At 40.6% G+C, this 19,969-nt stretch overlaps 1 protein-coding gene across 1 annotated transcript in view; it reads right to left on the bottom strand.

Moving 5' to 3' along the window:
- Positions 1-19,396, bottom strand: part of fgf14 (fibroblast growth factor 14) — a 508,919-nt gene extending 489,523 nt beyond the window's left edge. Inside the window, exon 1 of the mRNA XM_043691268.2 lies at positions 19,039-19,396. Coding sequence (XP_043547203.1) covers positions 19,039-19,243 — 205 coding nt within the window. The 5' untranslated portion in view covers positions 19,244-19,396. The remainder of the gene's footprint in view (positions 1-19,038) is intronic.
- Between the last annotated feature and the right edge of the window lie 573 nt (positions 19,397-19,969).

Genomic DNA, 19,969 nt, shown 5'->3' with positions numbered 1-19,969 from the left:
CTGATATGTTTCTCCTGCCTTCACTTCAAAACCCTTGATTCTACAACTAATCAAGAACCAATCTTTCTCTGTCTTAAATACACTCAGTGATTTGGCCTTCACAGCCTTCTGAAGCAGCAAGTTCTACAGATTCACCACCGTTCTCTGACTGAAGAAATTCCTCCTCATCTCAGTTGTAAGGGATTGCCCCTTAACTCAAGTCTGTGCCCTCAGGTCCTAGTCTCTCTAACCGGACAATAGTCCCAGTATTAATGTGGAATAGTGAGATGGGGAAGGGGGAGATTGGGGAAGTACGCCCACAGAATCGTGAAACTTACAACACAGAATGAAGCCATTCAGCTTCTCATTTTTGCCCTGGCTTTCTAAAGGATCAATTCACCTGTTATCACTCCCCTATCTTCTCTCTATTGCCCTGCACTTTTTTCCTTTTCACATAACAATCCAACTTCTTTCCAACAGTGTCACTTGAATCTGGCTCCACCACACTTTCAGGAAGTACATTCCAGATCCTAACCATTCACTGTGTGAAATAGTTTTCTCTCGTGTCTCCATTAATTCTTTTGCCAGGAACCCTATATCTGTACTCACTTGTTCTTGATTCTTCCAGCAACTGTACCAGTTTCTCCCTTTCTACTCTGTCCAGTCACCTCATGATTTTGAATATCTGTATCAAATCTCCTCTCAGCCTTCTACTCTCCAATGAAAACAGTTCCAACTTCTATAATCGATCAACATAACTGAAGCATTCCTGATGAAGTACGTATGCACGAAATGTCGATTCATCTGCTCCTCAGATGCTGCCTGACCTGCTGTTCCTTTCCAGCACCACACTCTTCGACTCTGATCCCTAGCATCTGCAGTCCTCACCTTCCCACATAACTGAAGTACAACTTGTGTACAACTAGGGGATGATAAGATTGCAATAAATTACTGAGTTAGTCATCCAGAGGCCCAGACAAACGTTATGGAGACCGTTATGGCAGCTTGGGGAATTTAATTAAAATTCCAGTCTCTGACAGTGATCCTGATTGTGTGAAAGAAATCCATCTGGTTTACTAGGGACCTTTAGAGGAGGATCATGATCTCCTTAACACCAACTTGGTTGACTCCTATAAAAACCAAAAGAACTGCAGATGCTATAAATCAGAACCAAAAACTGAAATTGCTGGAAAAGCTAAGCAGGTCAGGCAGCATCTGTGGAGAGGAATCATAGTTAACATTTCGAGCTGAGTGACCCTTCCTCAGACTTTCCTCAGACTCAGCAAGGGTCACTTGACTCGAACTGTTAACTTGATTTTTCTCCACAGATGCTGCCAGGCCTGCTCAGCTTTTCCAGCGATTTCTGCTTTTGTCTGTGGTTGACTCTTAACTGCCTGCTGAAATAGGTCATCAAGTCAGTTGAAGATGACTTATAGATGGCTGTTTGAAGCCACTTAATGGCGACACGCATGAAAAAATATGTACAATTAAATGTCTGAAGTATATTAAAATTGTAAAGCCATAAGAATAATTTATCAGACCCTAAACACGCCAGCTGCATGTGTCCTGGGGATGGGCAGAGGTAGGATGGAAAAAGGCACTCTTTGAAAATATGGTTTTAGAATTTTCTTATATAATACATTGTAAGAGCCAAATGATTGCAGGATGGATAAATTATTAAGGTCATTCCTTAATAAAGACAGCTCTGGAACATTGTGAGCAATTAACACTTTCATTAGGCCTCTGAGAAGAGTGGTACTCCTTGAATATAAAGGGCATCAAGGAACAAACTTAGTCTTAATAAATAGGACGGAAACTATTTTCCCTTATCTTGTAATCCAAATTTTAGAAAATAATTGTTTCATTTGTCTGTACATGGAATACAACAATCTTTTTTCTGTGGCAGTGCTGTAAATTTTTGTTCAATGCTCATCTGTACATTTGTACAATTAATGCTAATACTAATAGAGTAGTTTCATTTGATAGGGAGTCCAAAACCAGGAGTCACATGTATAAATGGCCAAAAATGAATAAAATAGGGCATTCAGGTGAAATTTCTTTGTCCAGAAAATATTGAGATTAGAAACTTGTCAGCATATGGAGTGGTTCAGGCAAATGACATAGATACCTTGAAAGGAAGCATGAGGAACACAGATGAAAACAGGGCACCTTATGTCATCCCACAAAGCTAAGCAGCCTTTGAAGTGCTTTTAAAGTGTAGCTGCTATTATACAGAAAACTTTGAAGGCAATAAGCACACGGCAAGCTCCCACAAACAATGCGATAATGAGCAAACAATTTGCTTTGGTGCCATTGTTAGTTGGATAAATATTTTCCAGGGCACTGTGGAATACTCAATTTCTCTTCAAAATAGTGGCATGGAATCTTTTACAGCCATCTGAAAGCAATCAGATTTGCATCTCATCCAAACAATGTCACTTCTGAGAGTGCAGCACACCTCAGTATTGCATGAGAGAGTCAACCTAGATTTTTGCACTTAGGTCTATGGAGTGGGACTTGAACCCACAATCTTCTGACTCAGAGGCAAGAGTGCTCTGCATTTAGTCACAAAATAGGCAGATATGTTGATAGAGAAGCTGAAATAGAGTGGGAGGAAGCTTGTGTGAATCATATATACCAGCATGGATGAGTTATGTTGAATTGACCTGTTTCACCTCGAAGTCCAATGGACACAATATCTAAAATAGGGATGAATATTAATACACGAGTAAATTTCTATTAGTATTAGCATACAAAATGTATTAAATTATAATTTAAACTTTCTAGTTACGATAACAATGGAAAAAGATTATAATTAAATCAGTAATTATTACATCATAAATAACAAATCCTTACAAACTGAAGGTAGTAATCCTTGTAGAATCGATACCAAGGAACTGCCACAGTAGTAGGTTTCATGATGCACCTCCACGAGGTGAGCTTTGAAGCTGCACTGTAATTAAATTGGAGCTGCTGTAACAAGGCAATCAGGAATGCTAGACAGTGAACAACATTTCTGATTTGGAAAGGCACTAAACAACTGGGAGGTAAGGCAGCAAGTGGGATACTGATTATGCAGATGGAAGCTTGCAATAATCAGTGAGAAGTAGTGTCTGCTCTTCCATACCCCCTTTCGCTTCATCTGTTTTGTGGTCCAATCGCATTTCATTGCTAACACTGTGCTAGAGAATACTCTGGTGTAGATCAGTCCACTTTCATAAGGTCAAGAGATTTACTATCTCATTCGGGGTGGAAGACATATTGGCATCCATAGTTTTCAAATAATCAGCAGCAACACATAATTGTCTACACAACACAGAAACAGACTATCAACCAAAATGTTCCATGTTCCACATATGCCTCCTTCTTTCCCACTTCAGTTTACCCCATCTTCTATTCCATTCTTCTGCACGCATTTATCTAGTGTTCCCCTAAGCACAAAAGATTGCTTGTTTGCAGGCTTTTTGGCAAAATACAACTGGAGCCTTGAAATAATTGGCTTTAGTGCATTCTTCAATCAAATTCCTCTCTGCTGGTTAAAATAGACAGTGATTGAAACAGTGGAGAAGGGAACTTGATACAAATGTGTTAATTGTTTTCAAAAATAACTGCACATCATCAATTTTGTCAGTTAGAAAAAGACTAACATTGAAATCAAACATTCAATATGATGCCACTCAAAGTTGCAAGGTAAAATTACAAACATTACAAAAAAGTCCCAAAGTGCAGCAAATATTTCTCAGTTGAAATATTTATCAAATTGATTCTGAAAGACACTACTAAATATGATTCCATTACCCTCTCACACAGCAGATGCCAAATGTAACAACATTAGATGCTTTAACGTAAAATGAATAAGAGAATGGAAGAAAAAGTTTACATCACATATGCCTCAAAACTGTAAGAACTATAAAGACTTTGAAAATGACACATGTTCCCTGTCAGTTCCACTTGTACACCAGCTAGCACTGGTTTATACACAGTTCATTCAGTGAGGCAGCATTATTAAGCTTCAAGGATGGCCTATATATGTCTCTTATGTTCATGTAATTTTGATAGTAATTCAAAAAGGGCATATTAACCTCAGTTTATATACCACTAGGCCAAGACATATCCCCGGAGGTAAAATGTCTTCTGAAATACTTAGAGCAGATAACTGTCATTCCACGTACAATTATATATACATTGTCGCTACTAATTTAGGAAAATTAATTACATAGCATGATATTTTCTGCTAAGAGCAATGCATGAAAAAAGTTAAACTATGTTACCCAGCGAGGGCCTAGAATGTCCTAAGTAAATGAAAGAAACAAATGTAAAAAGATCAGAAGCATTTGTAGTACATTTTCAAACATCACTGGCCACAGGAGTAGTGTTGGAATAAAAACAGAAATTGCTGGTGAAGCTCAACAGGTCAGGCACTTCTGTGGGAAGAAAGCAGAATTAACTTCAGTTCTGATGAAGAGTCATGAAACTTGAAATGTTAGTTCTGCTTTCTTTCTTTCTGCCAGACCTGCTGAATTTCGCCAGCAATTTCTGTTTTGATTTCAGATCTCCAGCATCTCCAGTTCTTTGTTTTATTACAGTAGTGTTAGAATAGCTGTTAATCTCACATCAGCTTTTAAGAAAAGGAAGAGGGATAAACCAGGAAACGACAGGTTAGTCAACTTAATAATGGTGATAAGGATATTATTGAAAATCATTATCGGGACAAAACAAATGTTCATTTGGAAAGGCATGAGTTCATCAAGGAGAGTCGGCATAGATTTTTTAAGTGAAAAATGTGTCAAAGTTGAATGAATTATTTGAGATAACAGAAAATGTTGATTAAGGTGGTGTAATAGATGGTGTATATAAAGACATTCAGAAGGCATTAAACAAACTACCCACATGGAGATTAACTAAGCACATAGAAGCCAATGGAATTAAGGAGAAAGTGGTGGAACTGATGCAAAATTAGTTCAGTCACAGAAGGCAAAACATTCTGTTGGATGGATATTTTTCCAACTGGTATGTGTTTGCAAAGGTGTTCTCCAAAGATCAGTTTTATGTTCATTATTCTTCCATGTTTTTGATATTTTTTTGTGTCAGACTCAGATGTAGGGAAAGGCATTATAAGTTTGCAGATGGTATGCAACTTGGCAAGTAACAGATAGTCTTGAGGATTGTTAAAAACATAACAGAGGGAGTTTAATGCAATGAAGTGTGAAGTGATGCACTTCTGAAGGAATAATACGGAATGGAAAGAGAGTATGGTAATAAATGGGACCATCTTGAAAAGTGTGGATGAGCAGGGAGGCCCCTCCTTAAGGGTGGAAGAGCATATTAATATGGTAGTTAAAAAGGTAAATAGATCAATGGTTTAATAAACAGTGGAACAGAGTGTAAAAGCAAAGAGAACTTTATGAATGACTGCTTAGACCTCAGCTGTAGTATTATGGACAATTCTCAGGCACCACACATCAGAGAGAAATACAAGCCTCAGAAAAGTTACAAAGGAGGGTAACCAGGATAAGGTAATCATGCATATAGAACAAATATGAAACACAAATCATTCGAATAGATAATAATGATTTATGATTTATAAAACACTTACGCAAATGCAATTCTTTTTAGACAAAGTTTAAATGTTGCATAGAATTTACAGCAGAGGGACAGGTCACTCAACCCAACTTGCAGATGTGGTGTTAATGCTTGATGTGATTTCTTTTTAGATAAATGGTTTGCGATCAGCACTTGTTCCACAATAATTTCCAGGTGATGGAACTGTCATATTAAGATTTACAACATCCTTGACTTCAGTTAAGAGGAGCGGTTAGAATGTCCTCCTTAAAATAAGGCAAAGCAGGAAACTAATACAGATTTTCAAGATGACGAGAAAAATGATTCTGGCTCGTGGATAAATAATCAGAGGTTATAGATTCAAAATCAAGGCAACTTTATATGTTATTAATAACATAGACTAGTTTGGCATGAAGGGCTTGTTTCTGTGCTGTATTTACTATTAATTTATGGCTATGATGTTAAAAGTGTTTTAGAAAGCACACAATTTCAACTAAATTGATGCAGTATTCAAAGCATTCTTATACATGTGTTTTATTAAAAAGACATTATTTATGCTTTTCATAAGTGGTTTGTTTTAGGCATGTCTTTCAGAAAATCATAACAATGGGATTGTCATATCAAAATCTGAAAAGGTGAAAAAAAAATCCACTTGACTAATATCATCTTCTGTTAACCATTGACGTTTGTACTGCCCCACAGGTGGCTGTGAATGACTTTGAGAGTCTAAAGCACACACACAAATGAACACACTAAGAAATGGTGGAAAATTAGATTACTTACAATGTGGAAACAGGCCCTTCAGCCGAACAAGTCCACACCGACCCTCCGAAGAGCCACCCACCCAGACCCATTCCTCTATATCTACCCCTTCACCTAGCACTACAGTCAATTTAGTATGGCCAATTCACCTAACCTGCACATTTTTGGAGTGGGGGAAGAAACCGGAGCAGCCGGGGGAAACCCACACAGACACAGGGAGAATGTGCAAACTTCACACAGACAGTTGCCCAAGGCGGGAATTGAACCCGGGTCTCGAGCGCTGTGAGGCAGCAGTGCTGACCACTGTGCCACTGTGTCGCCCATTAGGTTCCTCCAATGTCAGCTGTGAATTTTGCTGTTTGTTAACTTTTCTTCAACGCACTCCGATGTCCGGAAGTACTTGAACTCAAACAGCAAAGGCACAGCTGTGTCAGACAGCAGTGTAGGTTTCTTTCTCTCTCTCTCTCTCTGCCTCTCTCCCTGACCATGTGGTCGCTACCTTTGTTCTCTTCTTCCTTTTTAAAGTGTCATTGTTTTGATTTTTTTCTCCCAAACTTCCAAAACAATACAACAGCTTAAGAACACTAATTACTGCTTGTGGAATTTGAGGAACTCACTTCCAGCACCTAAAATACCCCAAAAGCCAGCCGGTCTTACAACCAAAATGTTTTCCCATCCTCCATCTTGGCTTACCCAAACCCTGATAGCTGTAGCTCCATCTCCATGTCAATCCTTCTGACTCACAATAAATTGGTTTTCCCTGTTTCAGTTTGATTACTTGTCTTCTAATCCTGACGAGTGCAATACAGAAAATTTCAATTTTTTGTTTCTTTTAGCAACATTTTGGTTTTGTTCAGTTCTATAACAATAATTCACTATCTTCTTTTTAAATCCTTTCTAATTCTCTAATGGCTACATTTATCGCCTTCAGTTGTGTGGAATATTTGTCCCTATTCTCCAAGAAACTGAGTCCATCTTGTACCAAGCTGGTTGAATGCCAGACAGGTCAGGGAGTCAGGCATCATTCACCCCAGACGTTCACTGACAAGGAAAGCCCAGACTTCAGGCAGGTTTTTTCTTGTTCCTCACTAGCTATTACTTAAGATACTGAAACTTGACTGTCCTCCAGTCCATTTCTGGAGTTCTTACTCCATGAACCTTTAACCTTCGGTAGGGCTGGTGGTGAAATGCCATAGTGGAAGTGATCCCTTCAAAAAGGAACTAACTTGCATCAGAGATGCTAAAATGGCTCAAGATATCTAATAATCAGAATCAAACATTCATTACAGTACCTTCCATTTCAGTCTAACAAATAATTTATTTCGTCACAAATACCCCAATTGAAAATTATCTATAAGTATATCCAAAAAGCATAATTATTTAATATAAGTTATCATACATAATAAGTTATGTTTTGCTGATGTTTGCTCTGACTGACAGATGCCATTAAGCCATGGCAACAGCATGCTTTACCACTAGCATAATACAACTTATAAATTCTCGATGACCAACCTGGAGACAGAAACAAATAGGATGCAGCTTCAGCTGGTCACCAGGCTCCTACACATCTGTCATGTTACAAACAAGTACATGAAGCTCCACGAATTCAAAAACATGACCCATGAGATTCTTCCACACTCCAGTCTGCAAAAGCTAATCCAAAACTGTATCTGTACAAGTGGAACCAGCAAACGGTGAGCTGATTAGAATTTGGAGCACATTGCCAGATTTCCCTTTGGGATAAGGTGAGAGCAGATTCAATATTAGCCGTCAAAATAGAACTGAATAAACACTTAAAGGAGAAACATATTGCTGGATATCAGAAAGGAGGAAGGGTAGGGAATTACTTAGACTGCTCTTCAAAAGAGGATTACCTCAGATTATAACAGGATCTGGACCAGATGGGCCAATGGGCTGAGAAGTGGCAGATGGAGTAAAATTCAGATAAATGCGAGGTGCTGCATTTTGGGAAAGCAAATCTTAGCAGGACTTATACACTGAATGGTAAGGTCCTAGGGAGTGTTGCTGAACAAAGAGACCTTGGAGTGCAGGTTCTTAGCTCCTTGAAAGTGGAGTCGCAGGTGGATAGGATAGTGAAGAAGGCGTTTGGTATGCTTTCTTTTATTGGTCAGAGTATTGAGTACAGGAGTTGGGAAGTCATGTTGCAGCTGTACAGGACATTGATTAGGCCACTGGTGGAATATTGCGTGCAATTCTGGTCTCCTTCCTATCGGAAAGATGTTGTGAAACTTGAAAGGGTTCAGAAAAGATTTACAAGGACATTGCCAGGGTTGGAGGATTTCAGCTATAGGGAGAAGCTGAACAGGCTAGGGCTGTTTTCCCTGGAGCGTCAGAGGCTGAGGGGTGACCTTATAGAGGTTTAAAAAATTATGAGGGGCATGGATAGGGTAAGTAGGCAAAGTCTTTTCCCTGGGGTCAGGGAGTCCAGAACCAGAGGGTATAGATTTAGGGTGAGAGGGGAAAGATATAAAAGAGACCTACGGGGTAACTTTTTCACACAGAAGGTGGTACGGGTATGGAATGAGCTGCCAGAAGAAGTGATGGAGGCTGGTACAATTGCAACATTTAAGAGGCATTTGGATGGGTATATGAATAGGAAGAGTTTGGAGGGATATGGGCCAGGTGCTGGCAGGTGGGATTAGATTGGGTTGGGATATCTGGTCGGCATGGACGGGTGGACCCAAGGGTCTGTATCCATGCTGAACATCTCTATGACTCTAAGAGCCAACAAAGTCTCAATGGATCAAATGGCTGACTTGTGTGCTGTACGATTCTACATTTCAGTAAGAAAAATATATCAGCACCATTAAATTATTGACTTAAGAATAAGCAATAAAACCAATCGTCTCCTTCCAGCACAAGTTTACAGACGAAGTATCCATAAACATTCAACTCTAAAATTTAAAGACAAGAAGCAACAATTGGAAATGGAAGAGAAACAAAAAAGGGAACCTCAATGCAAACACAACATTAAGGCACCATAACCAGTAATGGGGTTTGCACACACTTCAAAGTCTCAAGCAAGAGACAGAGGTCTTGCCTTTGATATTGCAGATAATGAGGTAGGACTATCATTCTCTGGTGGTTACTGGCAATTTTCTTAAATTATTGTGTGTTGGGCCAAATTACTAGTTTTCACGTTTCATAAATTATTTCAGTAAGGGAACAATGTGCCAAGTAATAGGTGGAAAAATTGGGAAACAGAAGAATCTGAATGACATTTGGGAATAGACAGATGGCGTTAGATTGATTAAGCTTGTTTTATGGTCAGGTACAATACGGCTGAGAGAAGGTTTTCCTACTCTGTCAGGAAAATAACCTTTGTCACTCATTGGTGACCAGGCAAATGATGTCTGCCATTTTCAAGACAGCACAGGCTTGTTTTCATTTGTTAGCATTCAATTAATATGCATAACAACAGATAGGTAGCTCATTACAATAAGGTAAAAACAATGACTGCAGATGCTGGAAACCAGATTCTGGATTAGTGGTGCTGGAAGAGCACAGCAATTCAGGCAGCATCGAGGAGCTTCAGCTGAAGCTCCTCGATGCTGCCTGAATTGCTGTGCTCTTCCAGCACCACTAATCCAGAAGCTCATTACAACACACAGCCTCCATCATCTAGTGTGAAACTCTAATGGCATTCTCCAACAAGTGCTAAGCAGCATTTTAAAAATCTAAAATGCCACAATTAAAGATAGTTTTTGGCCTTATAAACTGGTCTCTTAAGACAGGTAGGAGCCTCAGAGTGTAGCAATATGTTCATTTCGGCCCCCAGGGTTTCTCAAGGAGAGAAATTATGAATAATATAGCAAGACCTAGTATCTAGAGAGCTGGGAAGGGATATCTCTGGATCTGCGAGTACTAAAGTATTTCTAGGATCTACTCAAAGAAATGTTCCAGGAATATGTGAAGGTACCAACTCTCCAGCACTGTCCTGCAGTCTCTGGGAATTAAAGATTAATCTTCAGGACACCATTTGTGGGAACAACATGAGAAAAATCATAGATGGGGAATTAAATAAATTGTGATCTTCTTTCCATTCTGTTTGAATATCTATTAGTTATGGTGATACTGGAGATGGCATCAAAAGAATGTTTGACTGACAGACAATCATCACTAGGCCAAGCAATATACAGCCCTTTTGCCTGCTGACTGTCCATCAGAAGATAAGGTGCTGTGAAGACGAGGGTGGAAATGGCATGGTGGAGTATGGGATGGGAGTAGGGAGGTGTGTGGAGACAGTGGTAGGAGGTGAAAAGTTATGTGAATACATCCAACCAGAGCAGAAATCACATCATAGGCACCACAAAGCGGTCTGGAAGTTTGGTAGTTTAAGAATCAAGGTCCTGACCCCTGCAAATTTGGTTCAGCATCGGCAGTATTATGGATCCATTAGCATCTGAAGACATAAGGTATCGGGTCCTTATGCCTTGTGCTGAGAGTGGACAAAATCTGACATACAAGTAAGGAAACTAAGATGTGGGCATTTACAGCTTCAAGACATCTGCACAGATTATATTTTTATCTTAAATCTAATCAACTGATTGAGACAATTTATATAACGTGTTATGTGACATTCAGAAGGAAAAGAAGCTTCTAATTTACACAGAAGTATTAATCTATATGTATGGGTCAGTGCACACTGAGTAGCCGTGTAATGAAGGCTTGGCACAGATATTACTCACTCAAAGCATTTAGCACAGTTAGATGAACTTAAATACATGTAAATGTAACTAGTCCAATTGGCCCAAATTGATAGTGATGGATGAATGAATGTAAATTGATAAAAAGCCAATAAAAAAACTGGACTGAAAAAGGAGAGCATCACTATTCATCAACTTGTGGATTGCAGAGTTACATTACGCAGTCAGCATTTATAAAATTACATCAAATTTTACAGCAAAGCAATAGACCATTTGGCCCAAGTGGTTCATATTGATGTTTATACTCCATAAGCTCTTCCCACCAAACTTCATCTTAGCTTATCCATATATCATTCTACCTCTTTCTCCCTGGTCTTTATCTAGTTTGGCTTCAAGTGTATCTATACTATTTGCCTCAATTACTCCAGGTAATATCAAGTTCAAAATACTTACCATTCTCTGGGTAAAGAAGTTTATCCTGACTCCCTTATGGACATATCAGTGACTGCTTTGTATGTAAGAAAAAAGAAAAATATTGCCTATGATGGAAATTTGAAATGAGAACAGAAAATGCTGGTCTCAAAGCATCCATGGAGAGAGAAACAACATTCCTTTCAAGTTAACATTAACCTTTTCTCAGAACTGTCGAATGGTCCATAGTTTTGGACTTCCCTGTAAATGGAACTATTATGGCTTACTATAAGAAAAACTCTTCATAATTATAAAGATCTCTATCAGGTCATCTCTCACACTTTTCTCTTCTAGAGCCAAGTGTGTTCAATGCTTCCCAGTAGTTATAATAATTTAGTTTTAGTATCATTTTCATAAATACTTTTTGTACCCATTCTGTGCTTCTATGTCCTTTTTGTAACATAAGGCTGAATCTTATCTAAAATCAGCTAGTTGTCATTTTTGGCAGACTTCATGGAGGGGTTTGTGCCATAAACCCAAGCAAATTTTCTCGCAACATGTTCCCAAGCACACCTCACTCACGACCCACCATGATTCTATGGAACCCCATCCATAGTTATCCTAATCACAGCAGGCAGAAGCACTGGCCAGTGCTAGGACCTCCCAGGATTTTTACCGCAGGTGCTATCTTAAAGCCCAGCTATGCAGCTGGTCAAGTGGTGGCAATGCATAGCTGCCCTGAATGGTTCCTGACAATTGCAACAAGGCAGAGGCTAATTGACATCCTCTGAGAAGTTGTCAACCACAGACAGGTGAGAAACACCGTTCAGAAAAGCTATCTCTATCCAGTGCTGCTTGCAGCTACTGTTTACCTTTAGTGAGTGCTGAACAGTCAAGTAGGCCTTGCACCTGTCCTATTCTAGTCAACTTAGCAGTGAGGTCCTACTTGTTATATATGAAACTTGCTCAATGCCACCATCTGCAATTGACAGAGACATCTGTTAGACCATTGGGCCAGCATGGAATTAGATGTTAATCCGTCCCTCCTGCATTACAAGTTTGGGAAACAGTTCACATTCAGCCACACTTGTACAGAACAAGTATATTTCTATCTATTAATGGGCTGTCTGGCCTGTAAATTACAGATCCAAACTCCTTCACATAATAATGGTAGCTATTATGGCATTGTCATTTGGAGTATCAATTCATGACACCTTGATATAGACATCACATTACTGTTAAAAGAATTGAATACAGGTATTCCATAATTTACTGTGTCCAGATGATCCTGGACTCATATCTTGGAAAACCAGTTCAATTATGTCAGAAGAGCAACTGTTCTGCAAGAGATAAATATGTTTCAGATCTTCAATTACCAAAGGATTCTCAAGATTATAAACAAACGTTCAGTGATGTTATAAACTGCATCTTGACTCGGATCTGTTGTGATTCAAGATAATTTAATATTTACCTTCACAATTGACCGTTGGACAAGAACAAGATAATTCATCTAACTATGTAATATGAAATTACAGTAGATATTGGATCCTTTGGCTACATAATAGGAAATGAACAATCAATGAGTGGAAATAGAAAGCTCCCTGATTTCCTGTTGGCTCATGTGTGTTTTTGGAATTAAGAGTGTTTAGTGGCAATGTACTTCAACTAACAGAATAGGAAGAAGTGAGGCCCCCTGACAGGCTTCATCCTAAAGCTTTAAAAATAAGTGGTTAGTGATACAGAAGATGTGCTGCTTTTCATTTTCCAAAGATCCCCAGATTCAGGAAAGGCTTAATTGGATTGGAAAATAGAGAATGTAACTCCTTTATTCAAAAAAGGGTGGAATAAATGTAACTCCTTTATTCAAAAAAGGAAATAGGAAACTATAGACTAGTTAACTTAACAGCTGCCATAGAAGCTATTAATAAAAACAATTTAGTAGGACATTTAGAAAAATCCAAGGAAATCACACAGAGACAACATGGTTTTGTGAAAGTGAATTCATGTTTCAAGTTTGAGACTTTTGACAAGGAAGCCTTCCTCTGGATAAAGGAATTGATGGATGTGATGTTCTTAAATTTCAAGAAGGCATTTTATAAGGCACCACATCAAAGATTATTGTTGTAAATAGAAGTTCACGGTAGAGGAGGTAACATATTGGCATAAAAAAAGGTTGGCTAACAAGAAACAGAGATAGGCAAAATCCAACAAGTGGTGTGCCACAGGGATCAAAGCTCGAGACTCAACTTTTTAGAAATTGTGTAAATTACTTGAATGGAGGAATGGAAGTATGGTTGCTACATTTGCTGTTGACACAAACGTCAGTAGGAGAGAGTAAGTTGCAAAGAGGACATTAGGAGGCAAACAATTGGATATTGAAAGATTAAATGCGCGGATAAAGCTATGGCAAATAGGGTATATTATGAGGAAATATAAAATTGTCGATTCTCACAAGAAGAATAAAAAATATATACTTTCCAGATGGCGAGAGACTGCAGAGCTCTGAGATGTAGGGGGATTTGAGTGTCCTCGGGAGTCAGAGAGTTATAGAGGTCTACAGTACAAACAAAGACCAATTGCATGAATCTCAAAATGTTAGTATGCAGATACATAAGTATGTACAAATTGGGAGCAGGAGTAGGCAAATCAACATCTCAATCCTGCTCTATCATTTGGTACAACCACAGCTGATCTCAACTCGGCCTCAACTTCGCTCTCCATAACCCTTCAACCCATTATGAATTAAAAATCTGTTTATCTCCTTCTGAAGTTTGCTCAATGTTCCAGCATCCAACGGACTCTGAGGTAGTGAATTATATAGATTCATGACCCTTTGAGGGAAGTCATTTTTTTCCTAGCTTTAAGTCTGCTACCTCTTATCCTAAACTACAACTTCTCATTCTAGATTGCCCCACATGAGGAAACATCCTGTGTCTATTTTATCAATCCTATTTAGCATTGCATACCCTCAAATTAGACCTTCTCTCATTCTTCTAAACTTCAGAGAGTATAGGCCTAAGCAGCTCAATATTCCTTCAAAAGACAAATCCCTCACCTCTGTGGAGGTGAAACAGAAGCAGGGAAACAGACCCTTCAGTCCAGCTCGTCCACACTGACCATACATTCTAAACTGAACTAGTCTCATTTGCCTATGATTAGCCCATAACCCTCTAAACCTTTACTACTCATGTACCTGTCCAAATGTATTTTAAATATTGTAATCGAACCCACCGCTGTTACTTCCTCTGGCATGTATGTATCTTTGCGACAATATTCCAATGATTTACATATCATGTAAAAGAAGAATATGAGAAGGGGGAAATATGCTTCTGGTGATCTTGCAGCTTCTCGTCTGTCCAATTATTCAGTTGATATGATCATGACAATCATTAAGCCAATTCAGTCATTTTTCTGAATCAATTGTTTTTTATTCATTGCTGTGTCTACCAGCTATCAGAAATATCCTGAATGCTGCACTTCCATTTCTATGGCTGTGAGAAAAGTTCCAATGTTCTTTACCATCTTCACATCACCATCTCTAAATATATCCTGCATCTTAAAAATGAAAATACCTTATATTTGCACACAAGATGGTGTTGTAGATTCTTTTTTTAAAAAGTGCCACCCTGGGATTCTCCAAGTTTGATAGCTTGGAAGTTTTAAAAATTTAGATTAATACCAGTTTCCCTTGATTGTGATTAAGAGGAAAGTTCTGATACAGTCGAATAACTATGTTTCATGGTTACTTAATGAAGTGGATTTTTAAATTCAACTGTGATTCATTCCCATTATCCTATGACTTAGGAAAAAAAGTACATTACTTATTCATTATACTGTACAATGGAGAATATAAATTGAGGGTCAAGAACAGGAGATGATAAACACACAGTGACAGCTTGAGACAAAAGTTTTAACATTGATGTGTGTTACAGAACAAGTAGATTCAGTGAAATGTGTGGCTCTTGTTTTCTGTAACACTGGATCAACTGGCAAATGCTAAAACTGATGTAATTATAGGCTGTAACAGTTGGAGGTTAGGCTTCTGATGTACTGGACAAAGAGTCCATTCAGCCCATCATATGAAATCTTTAAGAGTTATCAACTAGTCCCAAATCCCATCCTTCCCCCCAACCCAGTTTTCATTCCAAACTGATATTCAAATTCCCTTTGAAAGTTACAATTGAATCAAATTCCATCACTCTTTCAGGCAGTGTGTCTTGTAAATAAAATCCTCTGCATCACTAGTATTATTTTGCAATTACCTAAATTTGTGTCCCTATAGATACCAATAGTCCTACCACTGGAAATAGTTTCTTCTTATTTACTCTGTATGATCCTATGGAGGATGGGTTACCTACCTGGATTTAAACAACTGATCATAATTGTATGTTAACTATGTATAAAGCTGGCATGCTGTATGTTGATGATGAAAGCAAAGCCATTCATTGTTGATCAACACTGGTGATCCCTAAGGTGGGTCCGTCATTCCCAGTGATGGATTCTGATTCTCGGGGTCAAAGATGATTGGTGGAGTACAGCACTCCACCAATCACCAGCATTCAATTAGAGTCACTGTGTTTTTCCATTGCCCTTATTTGATAGACACCACTAAACAGAACCAGGCACCGCCGGAATTACATATTAACAAGGGGAAGTTAAAAGGGGGAGGGATTACTTGGACAGAAATTTCATAAAACACCAAAAATTAATGACTGAGCGGAGAAATCGCACTTCCCTGAATGCTTCGTCCCCATCGTTCCCCCCCACCGAGATTTGACTTTTTGTACGATGCAAGGCTTTTTTTTTAATGGATCCATCAATCAGGTTTTGGCAGCAATTGTCTCCTCCCCGGTTTTATCCCGACTCTGCTACCATGGCCCTGTTTGTTTAACAACATGAAGCTTTTTTTTGTCGCAGCGAGTGCAGACTGGAAGTAAGCAGCGTGTGCAGGGGGATAGCTCGGCAAGACAAGGCTCTCTGCCACCACACACCAGCAAATGAAAACACTACAGCATGCGGCACTTACTGTATTTACTATACTGCATTACACCGTAAGAGAATAGCCGGGATCAAGAGGGAATAGATGGGAGTTCTGTATACGTTCGCATACACAAGGCATAAAGACAGTCTCATTACAGATTTCCTCAGGTAAAATATCATATTGCATATTGAAAGAAGGAGCCTGTGCCATGTAGCTTTCACATAAAATACACATATTTGACTGATCAACTATCTGAGGGGAGCCACATTTATGTTCAGTCCCTGCTGCACGTAAGATATTTCTACCTGTGTGGGATAGGTATCTATGTGCGTTCCATATATGGGACACAATAGCATGTTTACACACATTAGTCGTTCGATTACGTGTGAATATACTGTTTGAATTGTGGATGTGCGTACAATGCTCGTGTGTTGTGCGTACGGCTGCATTCCTGGGTGGACAGAAAGCAGTTTGCAGAGAGCGAGGTAAATCAATGTGATGCAGTGCTAAGGGAAGAGTGGGCTTTGCAGTAATCGCCGGGAAAGGAAAGCGGGCGCCTTTTGGTTGGTTTGTGCGCCCATTTGGGCTTGCCTTTGTTCAAGACAGGTTGCAGGAGGGGGGCTCGCTCAGCTCAAACGCAATGTTCCGTAAACTTCAAGCAAATGCAGGATGTGCCGATGTTCGCGGGGAACAGACACAGCCTCTGCAGAGGGATTGCACCCTGATCTACACAAAAGATCTAAAGACTTGTATTTCTAGTAACACCTGAGCAATGTATTTGTGGTAAAATAAACATTTCCTCAGATAAAGGGACGCCGCCAAGTAACGAAACACGTATTGCAGACCCAGACTGAATTGGAATAAGGCTGAAATGTAAATGAGGAAATCCATGACTAAAACAAGTCTATAATAAGCTGGATGTAGTTACGTCAAATCTGCTTCGCTGGGGTTCCTGAATGTCAAAAATAAAATGAAATTTCGTCCCTCAATTCACTGACACCTCAACGTGGGGTGCCAGAGTTGCTTTCTTACTAAGTCTTTGCAACCGTGTTTTTAAGCAAAAAAGACCAACTAATTCAATTGATGCTGCAGGCAGCCGCGATTCCGTTAACAGATCCCCTCCGCCTCGGAGTCCAGCCTCTCCTTCTCATTTAAAAACACCCGTTAACTTTGAATAATGAATGGTGTATGGGCCACGATCCCTTTTGGGTGATCTCCTCAGCGTGAGTCAAAGGGACACAAGGAAATATAAACGGTCAAACACACACGGTCCTGCGGTCAGTTGGTTATACTGAAAGGAATGAAACGGGACAATGATAGATTCCAGGGCATCGCGGCAACTTCAGAATTCAGATGGAACCGGCTGTCTAAGCTTTCTCTGAAAAGCAGACACTGCGGAACGAACAAGATGGGTTCAGGGGATAGAGCTGCCTAGAGTTTACCTACCGAACTTCCTTTGGTCTTTCTATAAAGTTTGACACATTTAAACAAGGTTTGGATGATAGAGAACAGGGCTCTGTTTGACATGGCTGTCGGATTTGTCTCGAACAGCCCGGGTTACAGCCCTGGCGGAGGGACTTTGCAATGAATGCTTGTCCCTAAAAAAACTTATCCTGGAGGTTGTACCAGGTCAGGCAGCGGGGTGTGAGAAATAATCATTCCTCCCTCGCTCTCCACCCCCTCCCAATCTCTCTATCTTCAGCCGAGCCACACTTTACAGCGACCTCAATGAACACAGTGTGGGGTTAACCCCATCAGCGCCACAAATCGAGTGGCACTTTCTCAGGCAGCTTTCTGTCTCCTTGGGGAAGGCAGCGGCCCGGGCCAATGCAGCGTTAGAAACAAGGTGCATTCCACCATGCAACTTAACGCAGGTTGCAGCCCACAAACCGGAGCCATTCGCTGACACCACGGCCCTCCCCCTCCGGCTCCTCCAAAAAAAAACCCAAAATAAATAAATAATCCGATTGCACCTTTCGAAGAGTTACTCAAACTTTATTGTAACCGGGCGGCAAGAGTCTCTTCGATCGTGAACACTTCCCATAAAGGGGAGGTGGGGGGGGGGGGGGACATCTGCATTACCGAGAACCTTCAAGTCAGTGCTCCGATCTCAGGTTCTTGCAAACTAGCTGGAGACTAGCTGGGAGGGACAGAAGCACTTCACACTCTCTCAAATCGAGGGAACCCGCTTGTCTGTGACAGTGGCGGCTGGAGCTGAAATGAGGGGGTGAATTTCGATGGCAGAGCGTTCCTCTTTGTACAGCTCAGAGAGGCAACATCACGTAACTTTAATGCGCGAGGTGTCTGAGGATGCCCGGGCCATCGGCTGCCACACTATATGACACACAGGGCTTTGTTTAAATAAAACAGGGGCGTCCTGCTGGCAACGACACACAGAGGAAGAGAACTCCTCCGTTAAGTAGCAGCTGTAATAAAGCTTGCCCCGGTTGTTTCTAAGGTGTCAGAATGCTAAAGAAACGGCAATGATCTACTACACCGCAGTGTCAACGTCAGAAACAGCCTTAGCCCTTTACCAGACTACTCCATTCGATTGATAGCCCAGAAACCTGGGATCTATATTTAAAACAAAAACAAAATCTGCCAGACACATGAGGGGCACAGAGAAGGGAAAAAAAAAGCAAGAACGACTGCCCATCTGAAGGAGCAGATGCTTACCAACTGGACTCTTGTTTTTCTTAAGACTCTTTCCACAAAGACACTGCAGCATATGCGTTCCTTTGCTGAATATATTCCAAAGAAACCACATTGATTTAGGCGAAGAACAATCCAGCAGCTGAGACACCCTGAGATGCAGATTCTCCTGGTTGCATAATAGACTCTGCTCAGTCCGTCTGCTGACTGGTGCCACGAAATTTCGCATAGAAAATGATATTCCGATCCCTCACACTCTGTGCCTCACGTGATAGTATCTCAGACTTCTCAATAAAGGCAATTGATGCTGCTTACAGCAACATTGGAACAGCAGGAAGACCGGGGACCGCTCTTTCTATTCTAGCGCAAGGTGGCTTGGGAGAGAAAGAAGTCGGTGTGTTAACAAGGACGGCCTCCCCCCCCACCCTCCCCCCTCTCCACCAACCCCTCTCCCCTGCCCAGAAAAAAAAACCCAAAATACTAATCTGGAGAGAGCAAAAGGCGAGTCATCTCCAGTGGAAGCAGCAGCAGCAGCATTGCCTAGGAGTTGGTCGATTGGAGAACCAGCAGGACGTGGCGGATCTACTGAGCATCTGTTGCACCCAGAGGAAGTGAGGGAGAACCAAATCGCATCCTCTTTGTGTTCAGTCCCCACCTCAGGACCGGGAGGTCGTCCCCAGCCCAGCGTCAGCAGGCTATGCAATCGCTGCTGCTCCCGTTTGCAGGACTGAGTGCATTTTACAGCGGTCTTTTCTCTCTCTCTCTCTCTCTCCCCGGTGAATCTGCAATTCCCAATCAGGCCACACAGAGCCGGACGGCGGAGCGACAGCGTGGTGAAACCCTGTGGCCGTCCGAGTCAGTCTCACTCAGTCAGTTGGAGCTGCTTTCGCCATCCACCCGGCCCCCTGCACCCCCTCACCTCCCACATGTAAAATAGCAACCCCGACTGAGGACC

This window comes from Chiloscyllium plagiosum, unplaced genomic scaffold, assembly GCF_037043375.1.
Source record: "Chiloscyllium plagiosum isolate Xiang-an unplaced genomic scaffold, Cpla_swu_hap1 HiC_scaffold_6, whole genome shotgun sequence".
NCBI classification, from domain to species: Eukaryota; Metazoa; Chordata; class Chondrichthyes; order Orectolobiformes; family Hemiscylliidae; genus Chiloscyllium; species Chiloscyllium plagiosum.
The sequence above is the reverse complement of the archived record's forward strand: the minus strand, read 5'-3'. Positions and strand labels throughout refer to the sequence as shown.